Source organism: Octodon degus, unplaced genomic scaffold (genome assembly GCF_000260255.1).
Source record: "Octodon degus isolate 3935 unplaced genomic scaffold, OctDeg1.0 scaffold00146, whole genome shotgun sequence".
Taxonomy (NCBI): Eukaryota; Metazoa; Chordata; class Mammalia; order Rodentia; family Octodontidae; genus Octodon; species Octodon degus.
Window position 1 is genome coordinate 922,840 of NW_004524722.1, and position 19,795 is coordinate 942,634.

Genomic DNA, 19,795 nt, shown 5'->3' on the forward strand with positions numbered 1-19,795 from the left:
TATTAGCCTGATCTGATGTTCCCTTTCTTCTACTTCCCTTCTCGTTCTTTCAAAGAGAGTGTAAAGTAATAGTGGCTATCAATTACTGAACATTTATCCTTGTACAAGGTATCATAGTTGGTATTTCATATTTGTTATTACACTGTAATCCCAGCAACAGCGCATGATGAAAGGTTAATTATCAATATTTTACAAAGCAGGAATTAGACTCAAAAAAGTCAAATTGATTGTTTAAGTCATCTAGCGAGTAAGTGGGAGAGCTAATGCTAGGATTCAGTACAATACAATGACAAGTATTTGAGCTTTAGAATCAAATACAGTAGTTCAAAGCTTAAGTTGTAGCTCAGTCTCCTACTACCTGTGTGTCCTTAGCTAACTTACTGAACCTTTCTCAATTGAGTTTATCTTCTCTGTTAGCAGTGAATAATATCAACTTTTGTGTGTTAAATGGATTAGAAACACTATTACCTACCACATAGTATATGCTCAGTAGATGGTATATGTTAGGTTTTTCCACAGTGACACAGCAGAGAAACAAGTAGAAGGAAAAAGGGGGAAAGGGGCTTTATTATCTTTGAGGACAGTGAGAGAATGTAGGAGAAGACAGGAGAGTCTCTAACTTAAGACAGTGGGACGCTGAGGCTTTTACAAGCTTTTGCCAGGGGTAGAATTTGAGGGGGATGTTTAGAAATACCTGAGGAGCTCATTAGGGTCTTCCCTGTGGAGGTGGGAAAAGCAGAAGAAAGTTACACCTTGGACTGGGTTGGGGAAGAATCAGGGAGGTGGAGTCTGGGAAGACAAAAGCTGTTGTTTTAAGGTTTCAGCCATATTAGATGACCACCATAGTAGTTCAGCAGTTCATCCTAGGGCCAGAAAGTAATATTATCCAGATCTTACCTGCCAAAATAAAGTCCACACACCTCCTCTAAAATAATATAACTAACACTTGAGAGGCTAAGGCAGGAAGTTTAAGCCTAGGCTGGACTGCATGGCAAGACCCTATCTCACAAAAAAAAAAAGGCCAGCAAGGCCCATCTGAGATACTTGCACCATCACAGACACTACTAGTCTTGGGGCTTTGGCGGAACAGATATATCACACGTGTTCCTAGCCCTGAAACTGTTGTATTATGAACTTAAATTATAAACATAATTTTAGTTGATTAGTTACTGACAAAAATCACATTTTTAAAAACCACAGTTGCTTTTGTATTTATAGCTCCATTTTGACAGAGATAAAAAGCCATGTGAGAAATGTAACAAATATAGCAACTGTGGGCTGGAGATATAGTGCAGTGGCACAGCGATGGCCTGGCAAGCCAAGGTTGTTTAATTCTCGGTACCAAAAAAGAAAAGAAATATAGCAACTTTGATATGATTGATTATTGTTATTTTCTCATTCAAATTTCTTCTCTTCTAGAGATCCGAAAATTTTGCGCCTGCTGCTTGATGCTCAGTATCCAGTTGTTGCCGTTGACAGCTACATGCCTGTGATTGATGTATTCTCAGGCCACCAAAATGGGAGTCTCCGAGTGTTTTTAGCCATGGGCTCTTCAGATCAGATAACAGCCCTGCAAAGATTAAAGAATGAAGAAGGAGCTCTCCCTCCCTCTGGCCCTAGGCCAGCTCATTTCCTGGACCAGCCATCTGTAGCATCTGTAGCTATGGTAATGCCTCCATATTTTCTTCCACAAAAAACTAAAATCCCATTTTCTCTTGCACGTTTAAGTGATACTGTTATCCCAAAGCCATATTTCAGTAATGGAAGTCTCAACAGAATTTAACTTTCACTACGTGCCTGCTTTAACTCAAAAGAATCATTGCTATTTTTTTCTTATGGCTTAAATGGTTTTTTGTGTCCCTCTCAGCTCCCTGAATTTACAGGGCTAGTTCATTGAACAACAAGATCTTAATTTTCTAATTTACTAATTTAAATACCTTGAAAAAAATGTTGGAAGAAGGAAGTAATCCCAAACATTAGCCAGCAAAATTTCAGTCAGTTAAATCCATGTTGAAAAGTTACAATTAAATTCCTTGTTTTTCTATAAATAATATAAAAGTAATTTTCTTGTATAATTGAGAAAATAAATTTTTATTTATGACATATTTTATTTTCCTAACATTTATATGAAGTCATTCTCATTTATAGATGATTAAACAAAGAATCAGAAAAGTTTTGTTATTTGTGAAGATTCACATAGCTAGGAATGAGATAATTAGAGTTGAGACAGATCTTTTTTCTTTTTTTCAGATAAAACAGATCTTCTGACTCCAAGTTCAGTTTTCTTTTCACTGTATCCTGACATTATACATCCAGCTTTTGTTGTCTTTACTAGTATAGCCAAATCACTATCTCCACACCACCTAAGTAAAGGACAAATATAAATGTCTATATCAGAAAAATATCTACTACAGATTATGGTTATTTGAATGTTATGAACTCCAAACCTTTGTCTTTTTTTTTTTTTTTTTTTTTTTCTTTGCATTACCAGGGATTGAACTCAGGTGCTTGCCAGGCAGGCACTTAAGCTGCTAGGCTATATCCCTGGCTAGATACTTTGACTATCAGTAAATTAAATAGTATTTTTCTAATTGAAATTACATAAGTAAAAAAATTTGCCTAACTTCCCCTGTTTCCCACCTTTGATCCACCTCATCTTGTGATTTTGCTCTATAAAAATCTCTGAAAAACACAGGATCCTTGGCAACCCACTAGGGTCCCCTTTTATCCCTCTTAGACAGAAGCTTTCTTCCCCTAATAAATGTATTCTGCTCTTTAAAAAAAAAGACCCATTCAAGCCAGTTATCCTACTGGGAATCTTCTCAGAGGAACTAAAAACATCATATCATAGTGATATATGTGTTCTTATGTTTATAGCAGCACAATTTGTGATAGCCAAATCTTGGAAACAACCAAGATGCCCGTCACCTGAAGAATGGATGAAAAAGATGTGGTATTTTTATACAGTGGGGTATTACTCAGCTATAAAGAATAATAAACTTGAAGCATTTATATTTAAGTGGATGCCACTTGAAGATATACTCATAAGTGAAATAAACCAGACCCACAAGTGTAAATATTGTATAGTCTCCCTAGTATAAGAACTCAAAAGAGGAAATACAAATAGAAAGATATAACACAATTAAAAGGAAAGTGAGAACTTGAGGATTGGACGAGGAGAGAGCAAGGAGAAAAGCTCAGAAACATGACAGGAACAAAGCCATACATTTATACGCACAAAATGGGCACGGCAATGATCCTGAGAAATATCAGCAGGTTTTTGAAACTCGCAGTTAATTGGTAGGATTCTCACCCTGACTAACTATACATACTGATACCTATGAACCAAGCAACTGCACTGAAGATAGCAATGTGTATTCTGGTCTTCTAAATACATACTTCTTGTCATGACATACCAATTATTATCATACTGTCTCACAAGTAAAAGTTTTGTTGTTGTTGTTTTTTAAATGGGTAATAAATGAAAAACAGACACAAGAAAAAGAAAAAAAAAATGTCACAGGACTGTCCTGCTACAATGCTGTATATGGTTAGATTTCTAAATTTCTGTGTAAAAATATGTAATTGTTAATTCATATTCTTTAAATATTTTTCATTTTTTAAATTTTTATCTCCATATTCTGTAGGGACTTAATGTTTAACATATCAATACTTGATGGAAAATAACTGTTCCATGTTATGCCGAAGATGTTTGATATTCAGACAGATAGTGAAGTTAAACCCAACTGCATAAGATGTAGGGTAATAATAAGCTTCTATTCTGGAGGGTTAACAACCTAAGTTTGCAGACCAAAAATTAGAGAAATAGAAGGGCTGTAAAGACAGCCAACATTTTGACCATAGCCTTTCAAGGTCAGTGAAGACTCAGAAAATAGCAGAACCTATACTGTACCATCATGTAACTCTGTTGTGTCCCAAGTTTTCTGATCAAAGAGATTATGGGGCCACAGAGCAACATAATCGATGATGTAGAGTGTGCCTGGAGAGAAAACATTCTCTCAGGTTTTCACAGAGAGTAAATTGGTCAGGCAGTGGCCATGACTCATCCACATTGCTGACACTGACAAAGGATCTGCAAACTGTGGTACAGGGTTACAGGATAAATCCTGAGGGTACTTGACTGACCTTGTCAGATATAAAAGTTACATTTCTTGGGCTGGAGAGATGGCTCAGTGGTCTAAAGCACCTACCTGAATCAAGCTTGGCGAAGCACAGGGACCACGGTTCGATCCCCAGCACCACATGCCAGCCAGCCCCGCCCCCTGGTGGGCTGAGCTGGCCACACACACACACACAATAAATAAATGTAATAAATAAAAATAAATAAATATTAAAAAAAAAAAAAAGTTACATTTCTTGTTATACAGGTCTTGCTTTATCTTGGTCTTAACCATCCAGCAGAAAAGTATAAAAATGAAGTATATAAAGTAAAGCCATATTAATATGCTAAGCTATGAAAGGCTCAAGTCAACAACTTCTGTGGATAACCCACTACTATTGTGGACTGCTGGACTGTGTTAGATTGTTTTGCTGAATTCACGCACCTATAGTATTTAGATGCCAATGGAATACCCGTTTCTGACAGGACTAAACAAAAAAGCGATACAAAGGAAGGACCATTTTGTATCTGTATATGCAGAATAGTTAGGATAGATATACAGCTACTTTCGCTTAATTCAATGAGAAGAAAGATTTGTACTAATAGTGTTTGCACAGGATATTCTGTCTGCATCTTGTACTACAGATAACCACTAAGAAGATAACAATGTACATTGTATTAATTATTGAAACTGTCCTGTTAATCAGTTTTGAAATTGTCTCATTGATACTTGTTTCTCAATAAAATAAATAAATAATTGAATAAATAAATAAAGAAAAAGAAAGAAAAAAGTTATCAGGGCCAGGGAGATAGCTCAGTGGAATAAGCACTTGCCTGGCAAGCATAAGGGCCTGAGTTCAATCCCCAGTTCCGCCAAAACAACAACAAAAAGTTGCTTATAATATGCCCAAGTCTGGTTCAGTATTATATACTCTCCCATTTTGTAGTGTTAGCTCAAATTTTATTAAATTCCATACTAAAATTACAAAAAATTTTCTTACTATGAACAGAGGAAATCCTTAAAAGGCTTGCTTGTGAGGTTATATACCTATAAATATGATTGATTTCTCCATCCGTACTCAGAATGTTTGATCAAGTTTATCATCTGTAGAACTGAAATGTTGAATTACTATAACACTGTAGGATCAAATCAAGAAGCTGTTATAACCCGGATTCTCCCACCCCACACCAATTTTTTTCACTCAGAAAATCAAAATGTAGGAAAACTTTTGGAAAGGTTTTGAGCAGGTATTGCTAATGTGTTTTTATATTTCAAAGCAAAGACCTAATAGAGCCTCTATTCCAGATTTATTGGCTCATAAAGTAGTAAATACATAATTTATTCTGTCTTCTCTTATGTGCATCCTAAATATTCTCCTTTGAATAACCAGTTGTCCAATATCTGCAGAAACTGTAAAGGATAGAAATAATACTGGCTTTAGAATCAGAGTGCATGAGTCCAAACCCTGGTTCCACCATTATTAGCTGTACCTGCTAAGTTAGGGATATAAGTGAAGTACTTGGTGCAATAAATACTCAATAAATGCATGGTTGATCTTTGATAGTAATTAAACCTGCAGTAATGGTACACTTGCTACCTCCCTAAGTAGTCCTTACTGTTATTGAACTTTCCCAGGGTCCGTAGAGGTAGTAATTAAGTAAATTAATACCTGTTTGTTTCAAATATATATGTTCTTTTCCCTATTAAAGAAATGGCATCTATTTTTCGTATACTAAATGCTTTCATGAAGCAAATGGTGAGTTCTGCCACATTCTTATTAAGTATTTATTGATGTTGAACTGCTTTTGTTCCATTAATGCATAGAGTTACATTTATGGATTTCCTAATATGAAATCAGTGTCATAATCTAGAGAAAATCCTTCTTGATCTTCTTACACTGAACAATTGTGAGAGTTAAATACAAGTAAAAACAAATACCTGTTTTAGCATCAGCCAGTTCACTTATTTCCTCATCTATACTCAGACTTTGTCAAGAAGCAGGAATATTTTGAGCAAGTTACTCGTTAAGGCTCACCAGTGTTTCTGTCTTATTTCATAGGCAGAGGACCAAGGAAATGGACTGATGGAGCACCACTTCGAGGTGCATGTGGAGATGGTTAAAGGGCTTGTCCCACTTCAGGCAACAGTCTGGGGAGAAGCGGATTGTTATGTCCAGTACTATTTCCCATTTCAAGAGTCACAGTCCAGCATACTCAGAGGACCTGACTTCCTTGACAATGGTAGGTTTGGTTTCTTAGAGGTTCTCTTTCTTTTTTGTTTACGTTTGTTTTTGAGACAGGATCTCACTATGTAGTCCAGGACACCGATGTACTAAAATCTACATAGTTCACACGGTCCTCAAACTCATGAGCTTCCTGCTTTGGCCTGCTCTGCACTGTGATTACAAGCATGTGATGCAAGACCAGCTAGGCCCTTTCATTCTTGTGTAGTCCTTTTAGTAGACATATTATGAAATACTTTTTCTGCAGTAGATTTTGTGTGGCTGAGAGTTTCTAGTGTTCCCTAGGCAATAAAACAGGAGATGAACTAAGTAAATCTTATTTATTTTGTAGTACTGGAGATTAAACCCATGGATTTCTCACTGAGCTACCACCTTCACCCTTTCTATATTTTGAGACTTGTTCTCACAAAGTTGCTAAGTTGCCCAGGCCGGGCTCATACTTAAGATCAAACTACGCTAGCCTCTCAGAGTGCTAGGGTGACAAGCATGTGCCACCATGCCAATCCTGTAACTTTATTTTGATATGATTTCAGATTTACGGAACACTTACACAAATGCAGTAAATTCCCACCTTAATGAACAAGTTCTATTCTGGGAGAATGTTCATAAATCAAATTCATTCACAAGTCTAATAAAGTTGAGTCTTATACACCTTTGGCACCTTTACATTATACAATGTAAAGTATAAACTAAACCACACAGCCAAAAAAATAAACTATTTTTACTTTACAGTTACCTTAAAATGGCAAGGTAGACATGAGCTTCCTCCGTGATTTTTTTCACATCTGTGAATTTTCATAATGTGAGTTCTATTTATATCTGTATCTCAGCTCAAGGCTCATAAATCAGGGGCTTTCTGTATAGTACAAAGACCCAGCCATGGAAATTTATGCTTGTAATCCCAGCACTCTGCGAAGTTGAGGCAGGTGAACTTTGAAGTTCAAGGCCAGCCTAGTCACCTGAATGACTCATCAAGACCTTGTCTCAAAATTAAAAAACAAAGAAGAAAGAAAAAGAAAAGAAAAAAAAAACAGTACAAAAAATTTCTTAGCCAGGCATGGTAGCACATGTCTGCAATACCCTGCACTCAGGAGGCTGAGGCAGGAGGATCGCTGCAAGTTCAAGGCCAGCCTGAACTGCATAGTGAGATCCCATCTCAAAAAAAAGACAAAAAAGAATTTCTTTGTAACCTTTGTGTAGAGCTACCAATTATTTGCATTTTCATAATTTACATGTATATCATTTTAATCACATACAGTTTACTCTTGTTCATGATGGCTATGATCTATACATTCACTGTGACCAATTTAAGAAATTAGGGAATTCAAAAATCATTGCTGCTAGAAGAAAAAAAATTATTATATAGATCAAAATGTTAAATCCTACAAACAAAGATCCTTGTTAGTTTCTGTTTTCTTTTGGGTTTTGTTTTTCGTAAAAGAGAAAATGAGATTCAGTCATGTTGGATAACTCGCTCATGACATGTCGTGAGCAAGCAACAGCTGACAATCAAACCCTGTCCCCTTGGAAGCAGAGCTGGAGTTTCTTGTACTACACTGCCCCGCCCTCACCATCTCCATTTTCTGATCACCTCTTAAGAGCTGAACCAAGAAGGCAGAACCCTTTCTTGTGTGACCTCTGCTGAAAGGGAGCAAATCTGGCAACTCAAACCTTTTCACCATTCTGTAGCTGTCCACAAATGACTGCCATGACGTGCCACTATTGATTTGGGGATTCAAAGAAGAACTATGTATACAGAGTCTGGTAAAAATTCTTACAAATCAGTGCTTAAAAAAAAAGCAGCCCAGTGGAAAACTAAGCAAAGGAATGAATTAGCATTCCTCCAGAGATACGCAGGTAGCTAGTAAGTGCTTGTAAAAATACTGTACATTTTCTGTTGTTGAAATAAAATACCTGAAGGTGAGTACTTTATAAAGAGGTTTATGTAACTCCGTTTGGGAGGCCAGAAGTCCTCCATCAGCTCAGCCTCTGACTGAGGCCCCTTTGGCTGAGTGACAACGTGATGAGAAGCAGGACAGAGTGCTGCCTGTGTGCCACAGGAGTCGAGCACATGGATGGTCTCATTTTATAATGACTTGTTCTCACCAAACTAGCTTACTCTATGAAGCCAGCATTAATTTCTTCTGAGGGTAGCATTACCAGTGATCTAACCACCTCCCCCTCGCCCCACCTCTTACTGGTTCTGCTTCCCCTCACTTCTGCCGGGGCTACATGGTGAGTTCAAGGCCAGCCTGAACTGCATATCAAGAACCTGTCTCAATCAATAAAAATAGTATAACAGTATAAAATATATCCTGGTTCTAAGTTGGGGACCTAGTTGCTCTAAAACCTTAATTATGTATTCACAAGGTATCATTATACTCATCTGTGAAATAACAGTAGGAATACCTGTGAACTAACAGTAATAATTGTGATTATTAAATTACTGTCTATGTTAGTACATCCTACTAGACATAAAACACCAAATGACGCATAGAATATTCTGAACTGCTTTTTCCAAAGGAATTACAGTGAAGCCGTTTAGAACTGCAACCACGCTGTGCATTCCAGATCCTGTCTTTAACAGTGAGCACCATCATACTCTCCTGCTGCCAGCTGAGGTGCCGGTGCAAAGGCTCCTTCTCAGTGCCTTCTCTGCACAGGGGCTCGTGCCTGGAGGTGGCGTCCAGTTTGAAATCTGGTGCAGGTATAGTGTGGGGAACCCAGTCCTGGGCTGTGAAGGAAGTGCAATCATAGAGCATCCAGTCCTTTCCCAGCCAAGGTAGAATTACTGCAAAGAGGCTGAACAGCCCCTTCTGCCATTTTATATTCTTTTTACTTGACAGTCACTCTTGTCTGTTTTGAAATTTGTTAGAATTTGGGGAGCACTTATATCTCATACTTCTAACTTTGCTCACACTGGAAGTGAGGTCTTGTTGGTTTTACCTCCTACTGTGCTTTAAGTACCACCACTTTTAGGCTTTTCTCAGTACCTTATTCAAACTCAGGCCCAAGCCATATGATGCCAGACTACTGTGGTAGCCTCCCAAGTGGATCTCTCCACTTCTAAGCTCATTTCTTAGAATCTATTCTTTACATCACCGGAAGAGTAGCCTTCACAGTTCCGGGGCTGGGGAGATGGCCTAGTAGAATAAGTGCTTGCCTGGCAAGCACAAGGGCCTGAGTTTAATCCCTGGTTCTGCCCCCCCAAATAATAATAATAATAATAATAATAATACAGTTCCACTGAATGTTACAGACATCAGTACATGATTTCCAGAAAATATACTGGTATAAATGTAGATATGCAATCTTCACCTTTATGCCTACACTTCCAAGAGACCAACTAAAAATGATTATGTAAATATAAAAGAAAGGAAGCTGGGCATGGTAGTATACACTGGTAAACCCAACAATTCAGGATGATCACAACTTCAGGGCCATACTGCGCAGTGTAGACCTTGTCTCATGAAAATGGTGGGGGTATGTAGCTTAGTGGCAGAATACTTACCTAGTATGCCCAAGGCCCCAAGTTCAATTTCCAGTATTGAAAGGGGAAAAAAAGAAAAAAATGCCAGGAACAGAACTAGGAAAGAGTTACCACATGTCAGAACTTTTCCTAAGATAAGTCATACATCCAGTAAAAAACTTTTTTTTTTTTTGTGGCGGAACTGGGGATTGAACTCAGGCCCTTGCACTTGCCAGGAAAGCACTTATTCCACTGAGCCATCTCCCCGGCCCCTAAAAAACATTTTTAGAGCCATCTAGTTTTGATTTCCTTTTTATTTTCAGTACTGGGAATTGAACTCGGGCCCTTTGCACTTTATCCAGAGCCTTTTTTGAGACATGATCTTGCTAAATTTCCCAGGCTGGGCTCAAGCTTGTAATCCTCCTGCTTCAGCCTCACGGCTGAAGGTGAGTGAGCGCCATAGTGCACAGCTTGATTTACAGCCTTATACTCCAAAAACAAATTGTTTTGCCATGAGAAGGAAATAGGGTAAGCACTGACAAATATTTATTACTCCTCTAAATGACAAGGGCCTAAGCCTTAAAGGACAAGCCTGAGCCATGAAAAAGTTTTAGACTGCTCCATCTAGTTCCTTTTTCTGCTGCAGGATGGAAGGTTTAGGAAGTATGTACCCCCAGAAATCTAAAACATAGATAACTCAAACAGAGAGCTTGTTGAACGCTTTGCTGTGTCCTGAACTTAGGGCATAATTTATGGGGTTGTTTCTTCATATAATGTAATGGGAAGTAAATTCAGCCAGATACAATCACAGCTAGATACTACCCACAGAGAAAATCATGCTCCAGAAATAAGTACATACTGAGCTAATCACTGGGAGGGACTGAATCATTCACCCACCTAATTCTTCCGACTGAGTGCTTATGCTTTTGCGGTTTATAGGTACTATTATCCTAATGTGAGAGACCAGATGGTTGCCAAAGGAACCCTGCCGTTATCGAGGATCTGTGCCATGGTAACCAGGCAGCACCGCGAGGATGTGGGAATACAGACTTTTAATCTCCCTTTAACCCCCAGGCTTGAGGACAGGAAAGAACTGAGGAGCCAGTCATCAGGTAATTGAAGACTAATGTGTCTTCAGAATACATAAATATCCCTTTTCTCCCTAAATTAAGATTGTTCACTCATTTCCCTTAAACTTAAGCATCTAATAATCTTCATAGCATTGATTCTAAGTGTTATATAGGTACAGTCAATATTTTTATTCTAAGATGACATGTGGGAATAGTGGAATATATTTGAGTCTAAACTGGCAATTAACTATAAGGGAGAAACAAGTTAGGATTCATATTACAGGAGATTAACTAAAACTTGGAATTTTGAATGGTATCACAACCTATTCTGTCAGTGTGTCTGAGTTTATCTAAGACTAATTTCCTAAACCTAGAAGCTATACATCTTTGCTGAACAGCATCTGCAAAAACAAAAGGTCTTATCCTACAGTATCCTCTTACCTTCACTGATCAGCCTATTATGTTATGCCTTCCCCTTCCATGAAACAAGACAATAGGATGGTAGAATTTGTTTTATTAAAAGATGGCATGTGGTACCTACAATCTTTAGGCTGGCATCAAGTATGAAAAGGTCCTTTAAAGACTTCTCCAAATACAGCTTCTCTAACTGCAGTTGAACACCCATCTCTGACAAAACAAAACAAAAAAGGGAGATATAAATAAAGGACCATTTTGTTGTAGGGGGGAAATATATATATATATATATGTATGTATGTATGTATGTATACAGCTACTTTCTCTTAGTTTATTGAGAAGAAAGGCTTGTACTGTTGTTTAGACAAGATAGCATGTCTGATCTTGTCCTCTGAATAACTACTACGAAGACAGCAGTATGCAATGTATTAATTATTGTAACTGTCCTACTAACCTGTTTTGAAACTGTTTCATTGCTATTTTATCTTTTTCTCATTAAAATGAATTTTTTAAAAAGTTGGCACATGGTTATTAATAATAAGGTACAATATTGAATGTGGTTCTGACCATGAACGGCTTCTCTGTTAAGGCCCCTTCTCAGTCACTAGGATTGTAGTATTTCTTCTCCTTCTGCATTCTGATCAAGACTTTGTGGTTTTGTAGACAAAAACTCTTCTAACCAATCCTTTCATCTTTGCCTGTTTGTCTTCATCAGGTTTACTGGATGTGGGCATAAGGTACCGGCGGAGTGTGAGAACAGCAGAGGGAGCTCTTGCTTCCCGAACAGTCTCTATCTCCGTCCACATTATCAGAGCCTGTGGACTGCAAGCAGCGGCCAAGTAAGTCCACGTTAGAAAAGCAATTTTCAAACCTTATTCCACTGTAGTCCCCACAGGATGATGTTCAGTTTTTTGTGTACAACTCACAGTTCACCAACCACAACTCTTTGTTAAGAAAACTTCACAATTTTGAGTAAATTCCTTAGACTTTGCCATGATGTTACCGCAAATTAAGTTTCTTAATCTTTTCCAAGGTTTTAATGCTTACCTTTCATAACCACCTACCCCTGCGGTCATATACTTTATCCCTTAACCACACCCTGCCCAATCACTGCAATGTCTCTGTAAGTTCAGGTTCACACCTTACTGTGCAGTCCCTAAATGCTACCTCTTGTTTTCCCAGAATCTTGTTCCCATTCAGTGTATTCTTAACATAATGCCCAGTGATTCTATGAAAACTTAAGTCAGACTTTGACATGTGTCTGTTTAAAACCCACCAGTGACTTTCTATCTCATTCAAAGCAAAAACCAGAGCCCTTAAAAGGGCTATCAGATCCCACATAGTTCAACTGTCTTATCTTTGTGACCTCATCTCTTCCAGCCAGTCTCTCTCCTCTGTTGACTCAATGCCAGCCACTGACCTTCTTGTTGCTCCTGAGCACTCCAGGCACTCTGTGCCCTCAGGGACTTCATCATGATTTTCTCTGCCTGAACACTGTCTCTGCAGAAGAGCAACATGGCCTATTCCCTCACCTCATTCACCTCTCTGTTCCTACTTCCCATGGTCTCTAATATTCTCCCTTACTATATCTACTTAAACTCTTATTCTCCTTAAGATTTTGTCACATTTGCAGCCTACCATTATCTCTTCCTACATATAGGTAGACATATTAGTCACTTTCCCGTTACTGGGACAAAATACCCAACACCTGCAATTTAAAGGAGAAAAGGCTTAATTTAGTTCCTGGTTTTGGTCCATGATCAACCGATTCCAAAGCAGAGGCATCATGGCAGAGGGGCATGGGCGAGGAAAGCTGTACCCACTCATGGCAGCCAGGAAGCAGCACAGGGATCGTACGCAGTACCGAAGCCATAGCTCCACAGTACCCTACACAGACCCAGAAGTGTGCTCTACTAACCAGCTAGATGTTTCTCAGTCCAGTGAAATTGACATAGTATTAACAATCTCATTGGAGTTACAGCTTTAACTTTAGACTTTCCTCCTTCTAGGTAAGACCCAAAAGAAAACAGCACAGGCCTTTCTGAAACTTTCTTCCTGAGTTACTCTGTAGTTCCCATAGTATGTTTCTCCTCATTGCAGTGAGCAATAAATGCAACTTATTCAACTGTCCTTGGTTCCTATGGTCTTTCACCGAAGGGCACTGACGGTACAGTGCCCCAGTGTGTCACTCTGAAAGACAGATGAGTATTAACTAACCACTCCCACACAAGTACTCTAGAATGACATTGCCAAAAGCTTAGAGAGAAACATACTGTTGATCAGTATTGGTGGTCTTAGCAGAGACAGTTTTTAAGCAAGAGGTAGTTTCTAGGTAATCAGCACGAAGCAAAGATTGCTTCTAGGCAATCAGGCTGATTTCTGATAATACCATGTTGTGTGCCTTCTCGTTTCTACCCTTCTCCCCACAGGGCATTGGCTGAGCAGGAGCCCGCTCTACAGTTTAGTGCCACCGTGGGGGTCAATGCCTCTGTCACTGCTCATCTCTCCTTCCTGCCCAAGGGAGAACAGCGCCAAACCCATCCTGTGGCCTGTTCCTTTTGCCCTGAGTTCTCCCATCACATCGAATTCCCATGTAACTTGGTAACTCAGCACTGTAGTGGAGAGGCCTGTTTTCTGGCAGAGCTACTGGAGTTTGCAGAAATTACTTTTGCAATCTATCATGAAAATACCAAATCAGGTGAGCGCCAAATGTCTCAAAACAATCAGAATTTTTTCAGAGTGTCTGTTGTAAATGGTATAGCCATTCTCAGGAGATATATGCTGAAGTGTTTAAAGTTGAGAAATTATTATCTTTTCAAGTTATTTTTGAAGAATATAGCAAAAATAATATATATTACTTGTATATAGAAGGGAATTTAGAGATAGCATGGAGAGAAACAAAGTAAGTGTGTACCGATATTAATGGGTGACTCTCATAAAGGTTGTATACCAGTTCACTGTAAAAGGCTTGCAACTTTTCTGAACACCTGCAGTTTTTCAAAATAAAATGTTCAAAACTTTTCAAGGGCATCAGATGTGGTGGTATGTGCCTGTAATCCACTCAGCCTGAGCCAGGAGGATCACTGCAAGTTCAAGGCCAGCCTGGGCAACACCATGAATTCAAGGCCAATTTGAACTGCTGAGTGAGACCCTGTCTCAAAAAAAAAATTCCTCCCTTTCCCCCGTGGACATTCAGACTTTTTTAAGATGAAAGCAAAATAACCATCAATGCATCTTTTAATGCTAAGATTCAGTGAATGTAAGTGAAGGGTTACGTGAATGTACTGTAAACAAGATTTGGTCAGTAGGTCACCAAATAATTTTTCTTCTTTTTTTTTTTTTCTTTCTTATTTAACAGTCAGTGATATAGCCAGTATCCAGTCATGCAGAGAGTATCTGCTCGGAGTAGTAAAGATTCCAACAAAAGAGCTGCTAATCAAGAGATCTGGTAAGGATCCTGAATTGTCACTTGCCTATTAATATCCCTTCAGGAGGTGACCTTTTCTGACTCCCTTGCAAACTATGCAGAAGGAAACACCACTTAACACATGCTTCTGAACTCTTCGGGATGCCTCAGTTTTTCAACATCATTTAAGGTTTTTCCCAAGTGCCCTGAAGGTCTTCTAATAAAACAAGAAAGGCTGAAAATAGTGTACTCACTCATTCTCCCTTAAGAAAGATGATAATGGTGATGGTGGTGAATGTGGCAATATAACTGTTATGATAATGCCTTGTGAAATATTGTTTCAGGTCTTGTTTGAACTTATCTGGCAAGGATATAGAATGTTGTTAATTCTACTTGACAGATGAGAAAACAGGCTCAGAGAGGTTAAGTGATTTATCAGAACCACAAAGCTAGTGAGTAGCAGACCTTGAAATCAAATCCAGTTTGACTCATTTTTCACTACTGTCCTCCATCACTAAGGAAAGTTATGAGATAAAAGCCCAAAACAATAGACATAAATCCCAAGGCCATATGGAAATACTGGTCCATCCTACTTACTACTAATTGATGAGCTTGACCAAGTTCTTTGACCTGTTTGAGCCCAACTCTTCTTCGCTGTTACTAGTCCTGAGAAATCTACAAAGCAAGAATTGATAAAATAAGAGAAAGCACGTGATACATAGAGGGTACTCAGTAAATGTTTTCCTCTGGTTGCCTGTCTTCTAGGATTGCATAATCTAGTTTCTAGAATCCTATCACATCTCCAAATTTCACTATGAACTATGCTAATAACCAAGGCCTGACAAAAAGAAGTCTGTACAACTTGATACAGGACTCAAGTTTCCCTTCTGCCACTTACTATTTGTGATCTAGAACAAGTTACGTCATCTCTCAGATCCAGTTTACTCATGTGTAAAAATGGAAGATCTACTTCACAGAACTGGGAACATTTACTGAAATTATATATGTGAAAGACTTTCTCATAGGAAATCTAGGCCACTTCAGCTCTTTCTTCTCTACGGTGTTTTTCAAGAAATAAGCATCATCTTTAAATCTACAAACTAAAATTTACCCCTTAACTATAAACCTTTTAGACAACTTAGGATCTATAGTATCATTTGCCTTTTTATTCACTGTTCTTCTAAGCTGAACATTCTGTCTCTCCTGCCAATAATCTCAATTACTGAATCACAGAGCCAAAGGGACAGTCTTAAGCAGTTCTTGAAATGCAGATGTGGGGGGCCGGGAAGATGGCTCAGTAGAATAAGTGCTTGCCTGGCAAGTGCAAAGGCCTGAGTTCAATCCCTGGTTCCACCAAAAAAAGAAAGAAAGAAAGAAAGAAAGAAAGAAAGAAAGAAAGAAAGGCAGATGTAATTATATGTATACAATATACAAGCACCTGTACAGTTTTCTGGTCAAAGCAAAAGGAATCTATGACCAAATAATGTTAAAAAGAAATAGGTTGGCCTGGGATGGTGGTACAGTCCTGTCCTCTCAGCTCTGTGGGAGTCTGAGGTAGAAAGATTACAAGTCCAAGCCAGGCATGGGCAGTTTAGTATCTTAGCAAGACCATGTCTGTCCTAAACAAAAACTTTTTTAAAAAAAAAATTTTTTTTAAAAAGGAGGTTGCTGGAGGTGTAGGTCAGTGTGAAGGACTAAGATTCAATCCTTAAGGATTAGCCAGATAGCTCAGCGGACTAAAGTGCCTACTTAGGCAAGTGCTAGGGGACCAGGGCCATGCTGGCCCCACCCCCAGGGCACCCTGAGACTGCGACTGATACTAGGCATGGTGGCACGCACCTGTAATCCCAGTACTTGGAAGGCTGAAAACAGGAGGATCACTATGAGTCTGATCTGTGCAGTGAGACCCTGTAGACCCTGCACTAAATACATTTAAAAAAAAAAAAAGATTCAATCCTTGTACCACAACAGACGCAAAAGAAAACTCATTGGTGTGGTGGCACATACCTATAATCCCTGCACTTGGGAGGCTGAGGTAGGAGAATTCGCCTCAAGTTTCAGGCCAGCCTGGGCTATCTAGTGAGATCAAGGCCAATGTGAACTCCATAGTGAGACCCTATCTTAAAAAGATAGATGGGTAGGTAGATGTAGCTAGCTAGATAGATAGATAGCAGATGAGAAGTTACTAAAGCCAGTCAGCATTTATTACACTAAAAGGAGCTTTAAGATCAGCATTTTCGGCTGGGGAGATGGCCCAGTGGAATAAGCGCTTCCCTGGCAAGCGCAAGGGCCTGAGTTCAATCCCTGGTTCCACCAAAAAAAAAAAAAGATCAGCATTTTCAGCTCCTCTTTTTACAGACAAAAGCAAGGAAGCCAGAAAAAATTAAATGTTATTAAACTTTATGTAATGTTTGGTAAATTAATTGACTGAATCTTCTCCTGTGAGAAGTATAATTAATAAAACCTTTTTCAGAAAATTACTATGAATATTATTTTAGACCACAGTATGTTTTGTATAATTCTGAAACCGAAAAAGCTCTAAAAGTCAAGTTTTTTAATGACTCATTATACAGCCAAACCAAACTTCACCGAAAAGATTCAAGCAGCCATTTCTATAAAGTTTTATTGGGACACACCATAACCGTTGGTATATATATATTGTCTGTGACTGGTATATATATTGTCTGTGACTCTTAGTCACTGCAACTGCACAGCTGAATGGTTTCAACAGACACAAGATTATTTATAAAGCCTATAATATTTATATGTGGCCTTTTATGGACCAAGTTTGCATCCCTAATATATGTGCTTCCTCACTGTTACATAATGTTCACTTTGTTATAAAATTCTGAGTTTAAAAATGAATCTGTCCCTTACAGGTCCAAATAAAATAGTGTAAATCTAAAGTAAATGGATTATAGACTTTAGAGCCAGATAGACCTAGGTTCAAATCGCAATTCTATCACTTGGTAACTATAATAACTTGGTCAGGTCTCTGAGCTTCCATTTTCTCATCTGTGAAAGGGGTTATTATCCAGTTTAATCCTTAGAACTTTATAGAATTATCAGAGGAATTAAATGAAATAATGTGGGACCAGCAAAATAGCTCAGCGGACTAAGTGCCCCTGCTTTGGCAAGCTCAGGGACCAGGGTTTGATCCCCCATCCTGCATGCTGCGCTGGCCCCACCCCGGGAGTGCGCTGAGCTGGCAGCCAAGTCTCGGTGTGGTGGCGCATGCCTGTAATCTAAGCTCTGGGGAGGCTGAAAACAGGAGGATCACTAAGAGTCTGAGCTGCTTAGTGAGACCCTGTACCAAATACATAAAATGAAATGAAATAATGTGTATAAATTACTAGAAGAATTTCTGAAATAGAAAACGAAGAGCAGCTGTCACTATAATGAAATCTAGTGCCTGGTCCTTATGTTTACAAAGTGACAATTACCTTGGTGGAATACCCAAAAACAGCCTGCAGATATCTTGACTTTTTAGCCCTTGCCTTTTCCACTGTACTCGCAGTCCCATAACAACATATCACTTTCTTTCAAAGCTCTTCCTCAACCCATTGTCTCATTTAGCAGTTATAGAAACTTGTCTGCTAAAAACGATTAGCATGAATTTTCCCATTTGGGAAAGAAATCAAAGCTTAGAAAAAATAATGACTTGTGTAGAAAGCCGACTTGGGTCACTGACTTTGGGCTGAGCCAAGGAGAGAATTCAGATCTTCCACCTTGTAGCCTTTGTTTTTCCCCTCTAATCTCATTGCCCCTCAGTGGTCAGATGAGAGACAAACTCAACTCATTTTAGCCTTATGTTTTCTGTTCTTCCTTGGGCCAGGATGATAATCAGGGGTAGATGGTTGGTTTTTATTTACCTTTTAAACTCAGGACCTTATGATTGCTAGGCAGGTGGTGTGCCATTGAGCTAGAACACCAACCCTTTTGTTTATTTTTAAGACAATAATTGAAAATCTTTCCTTTCTTCCACAAGGGATCACAGGATGGTATCCTGTCTTTTTACCAGAAAACACAGGCCTGCCTCATGGCTTGGAGCTTATGCAGAAGGTTGTGGGTGGTCTGGAGCTTTCAGTGTCCTTCACCCGTCCTGGAGATAGAGAACGGGTACTGGAAGCTGCTGAGCTATTGGGCTGGAGCTTTGAAAACAACTTGAAGGATCTTGTCAAGACGGATGAAAAGGAGCTAGCCACTGTCACCATATCCACTCCGAGACTGTGGCTGCCCGTCCATTGCGTGCTGCTTGCTGGCCACAAACATATTCATAAGAATACTTACTGCTATCTTCGCTATAAGCTATATGATCATGAAGCCTTCTGGACCCCTCTCAAGAAGCCGAAGGAATCTACAGACAAAAACCAGGTCATGGTTACTTTCAAGGCATCCAGAAGAGCAGAAGTCACTCGGGGTCCATCACTGCTTTGGTACTTCAGGGAGGAGAGGTTAGAGATCCAAGTGTGGCGAGCCTATGGCAGTGATAGTGTGGAGAGGCCCCACCAGACAGACAGCTGGATTGGATCAGCCTATGTGGACTTGGCCCGACTTGGGGAAAAGTCAGCAAGGACGCTAACTGTTAGTGGTAAGTAGGGAACTGGGCTCAGTTCTTATAGTTTGAGCTCCTGCTCTCTGTCCAGCACTAGTGAGACATTATTTTATTCGATCCTCCCAATAATCCTGTGGGGTAGGTATTAGATGTACTTTACAGTCTTGGAAATGGAGGCTTAGGGGGAGCTGGGTGTGACGCTCACACCGTAATCCTGGCACTCGGGAAGCTAAGGCAGGAGGATTTCTGTGAGTTTGAGACCAGGCTAGACTGTATGTGAGACCCTTTCTTAAAAAAGAAAATGGAGGCTCAGAAAGATTGTATCCAGGGTCACAAACTAGTAAGTGTTCTTTCCATTATTGCATGCTGAAAGGTTAGTAATGATTTAGTAATGCTTTTTATAAATAAAGAGATTTCAAAGAAGGGTCTTGTGGCTGGCATTCCCTGGTTACAGTCTTATTGGGGTCACCGTAGATCAGAGAACTGGCTCTGAACTTTGTAGCAGTAGAGAACATGCA

The 19,795-nt window shown here is 39.2% G+C and overlaps 1 protein-coding gene across 5 annotated transcripts in view; it reads left to right on the plus strand.

Annotated features, from left to right (window-relative positions):
- The window catches only part of C2cd3 (C2 calcium dependent domain containing 3), a 128,650-nt gene that overhangs the window by 68,682 nt on the left and 40,173 nt on the right, over positions 1 to 19,795 (plus strand). For 4 of the 5 annotated variants that reach the window (XM_023702113.1, XM_023702115.1, XM_023702116.1 and 1 more), the window contains exons 16-23: positions 1,420 to 1,666; positions 6,181 to 6,361; positions 8,887 to 9,070; positions 10,772 to 10,944; positions 12,032 to 12,155; positions 13,746 to 14,014; positions 14,675 to 14,764; positions 18,711 to 19,313. In XM_023702113.1, the coding sequence (XP_023557881.1) occupies positions 1,420 to 1,666; positions 6,181 to 6,361; positions 8,887 to 9,070; positions 10,772 to 10,944; positions 12,032 to 12,155; positions 13,746 to 14,014; positions 14,675 to 14,764; positions 18,711 to 19,313 (1,871 nt within the window). The remainder of the gene's footprint in view (positions 1 to 1,419; positions 1,667 to 6,180; positions 6,362 to 8,886; positions 9,071 to 10,771; positions 10,945 to 12,031; positions 12,156 to 13,745; positions 14,015 to 14,674; positions 14,765 to 18,710; positions 19,314 to 19,795) is intronic. The other variant, XM_023702117.1, reaches the window with a different exon arrangement.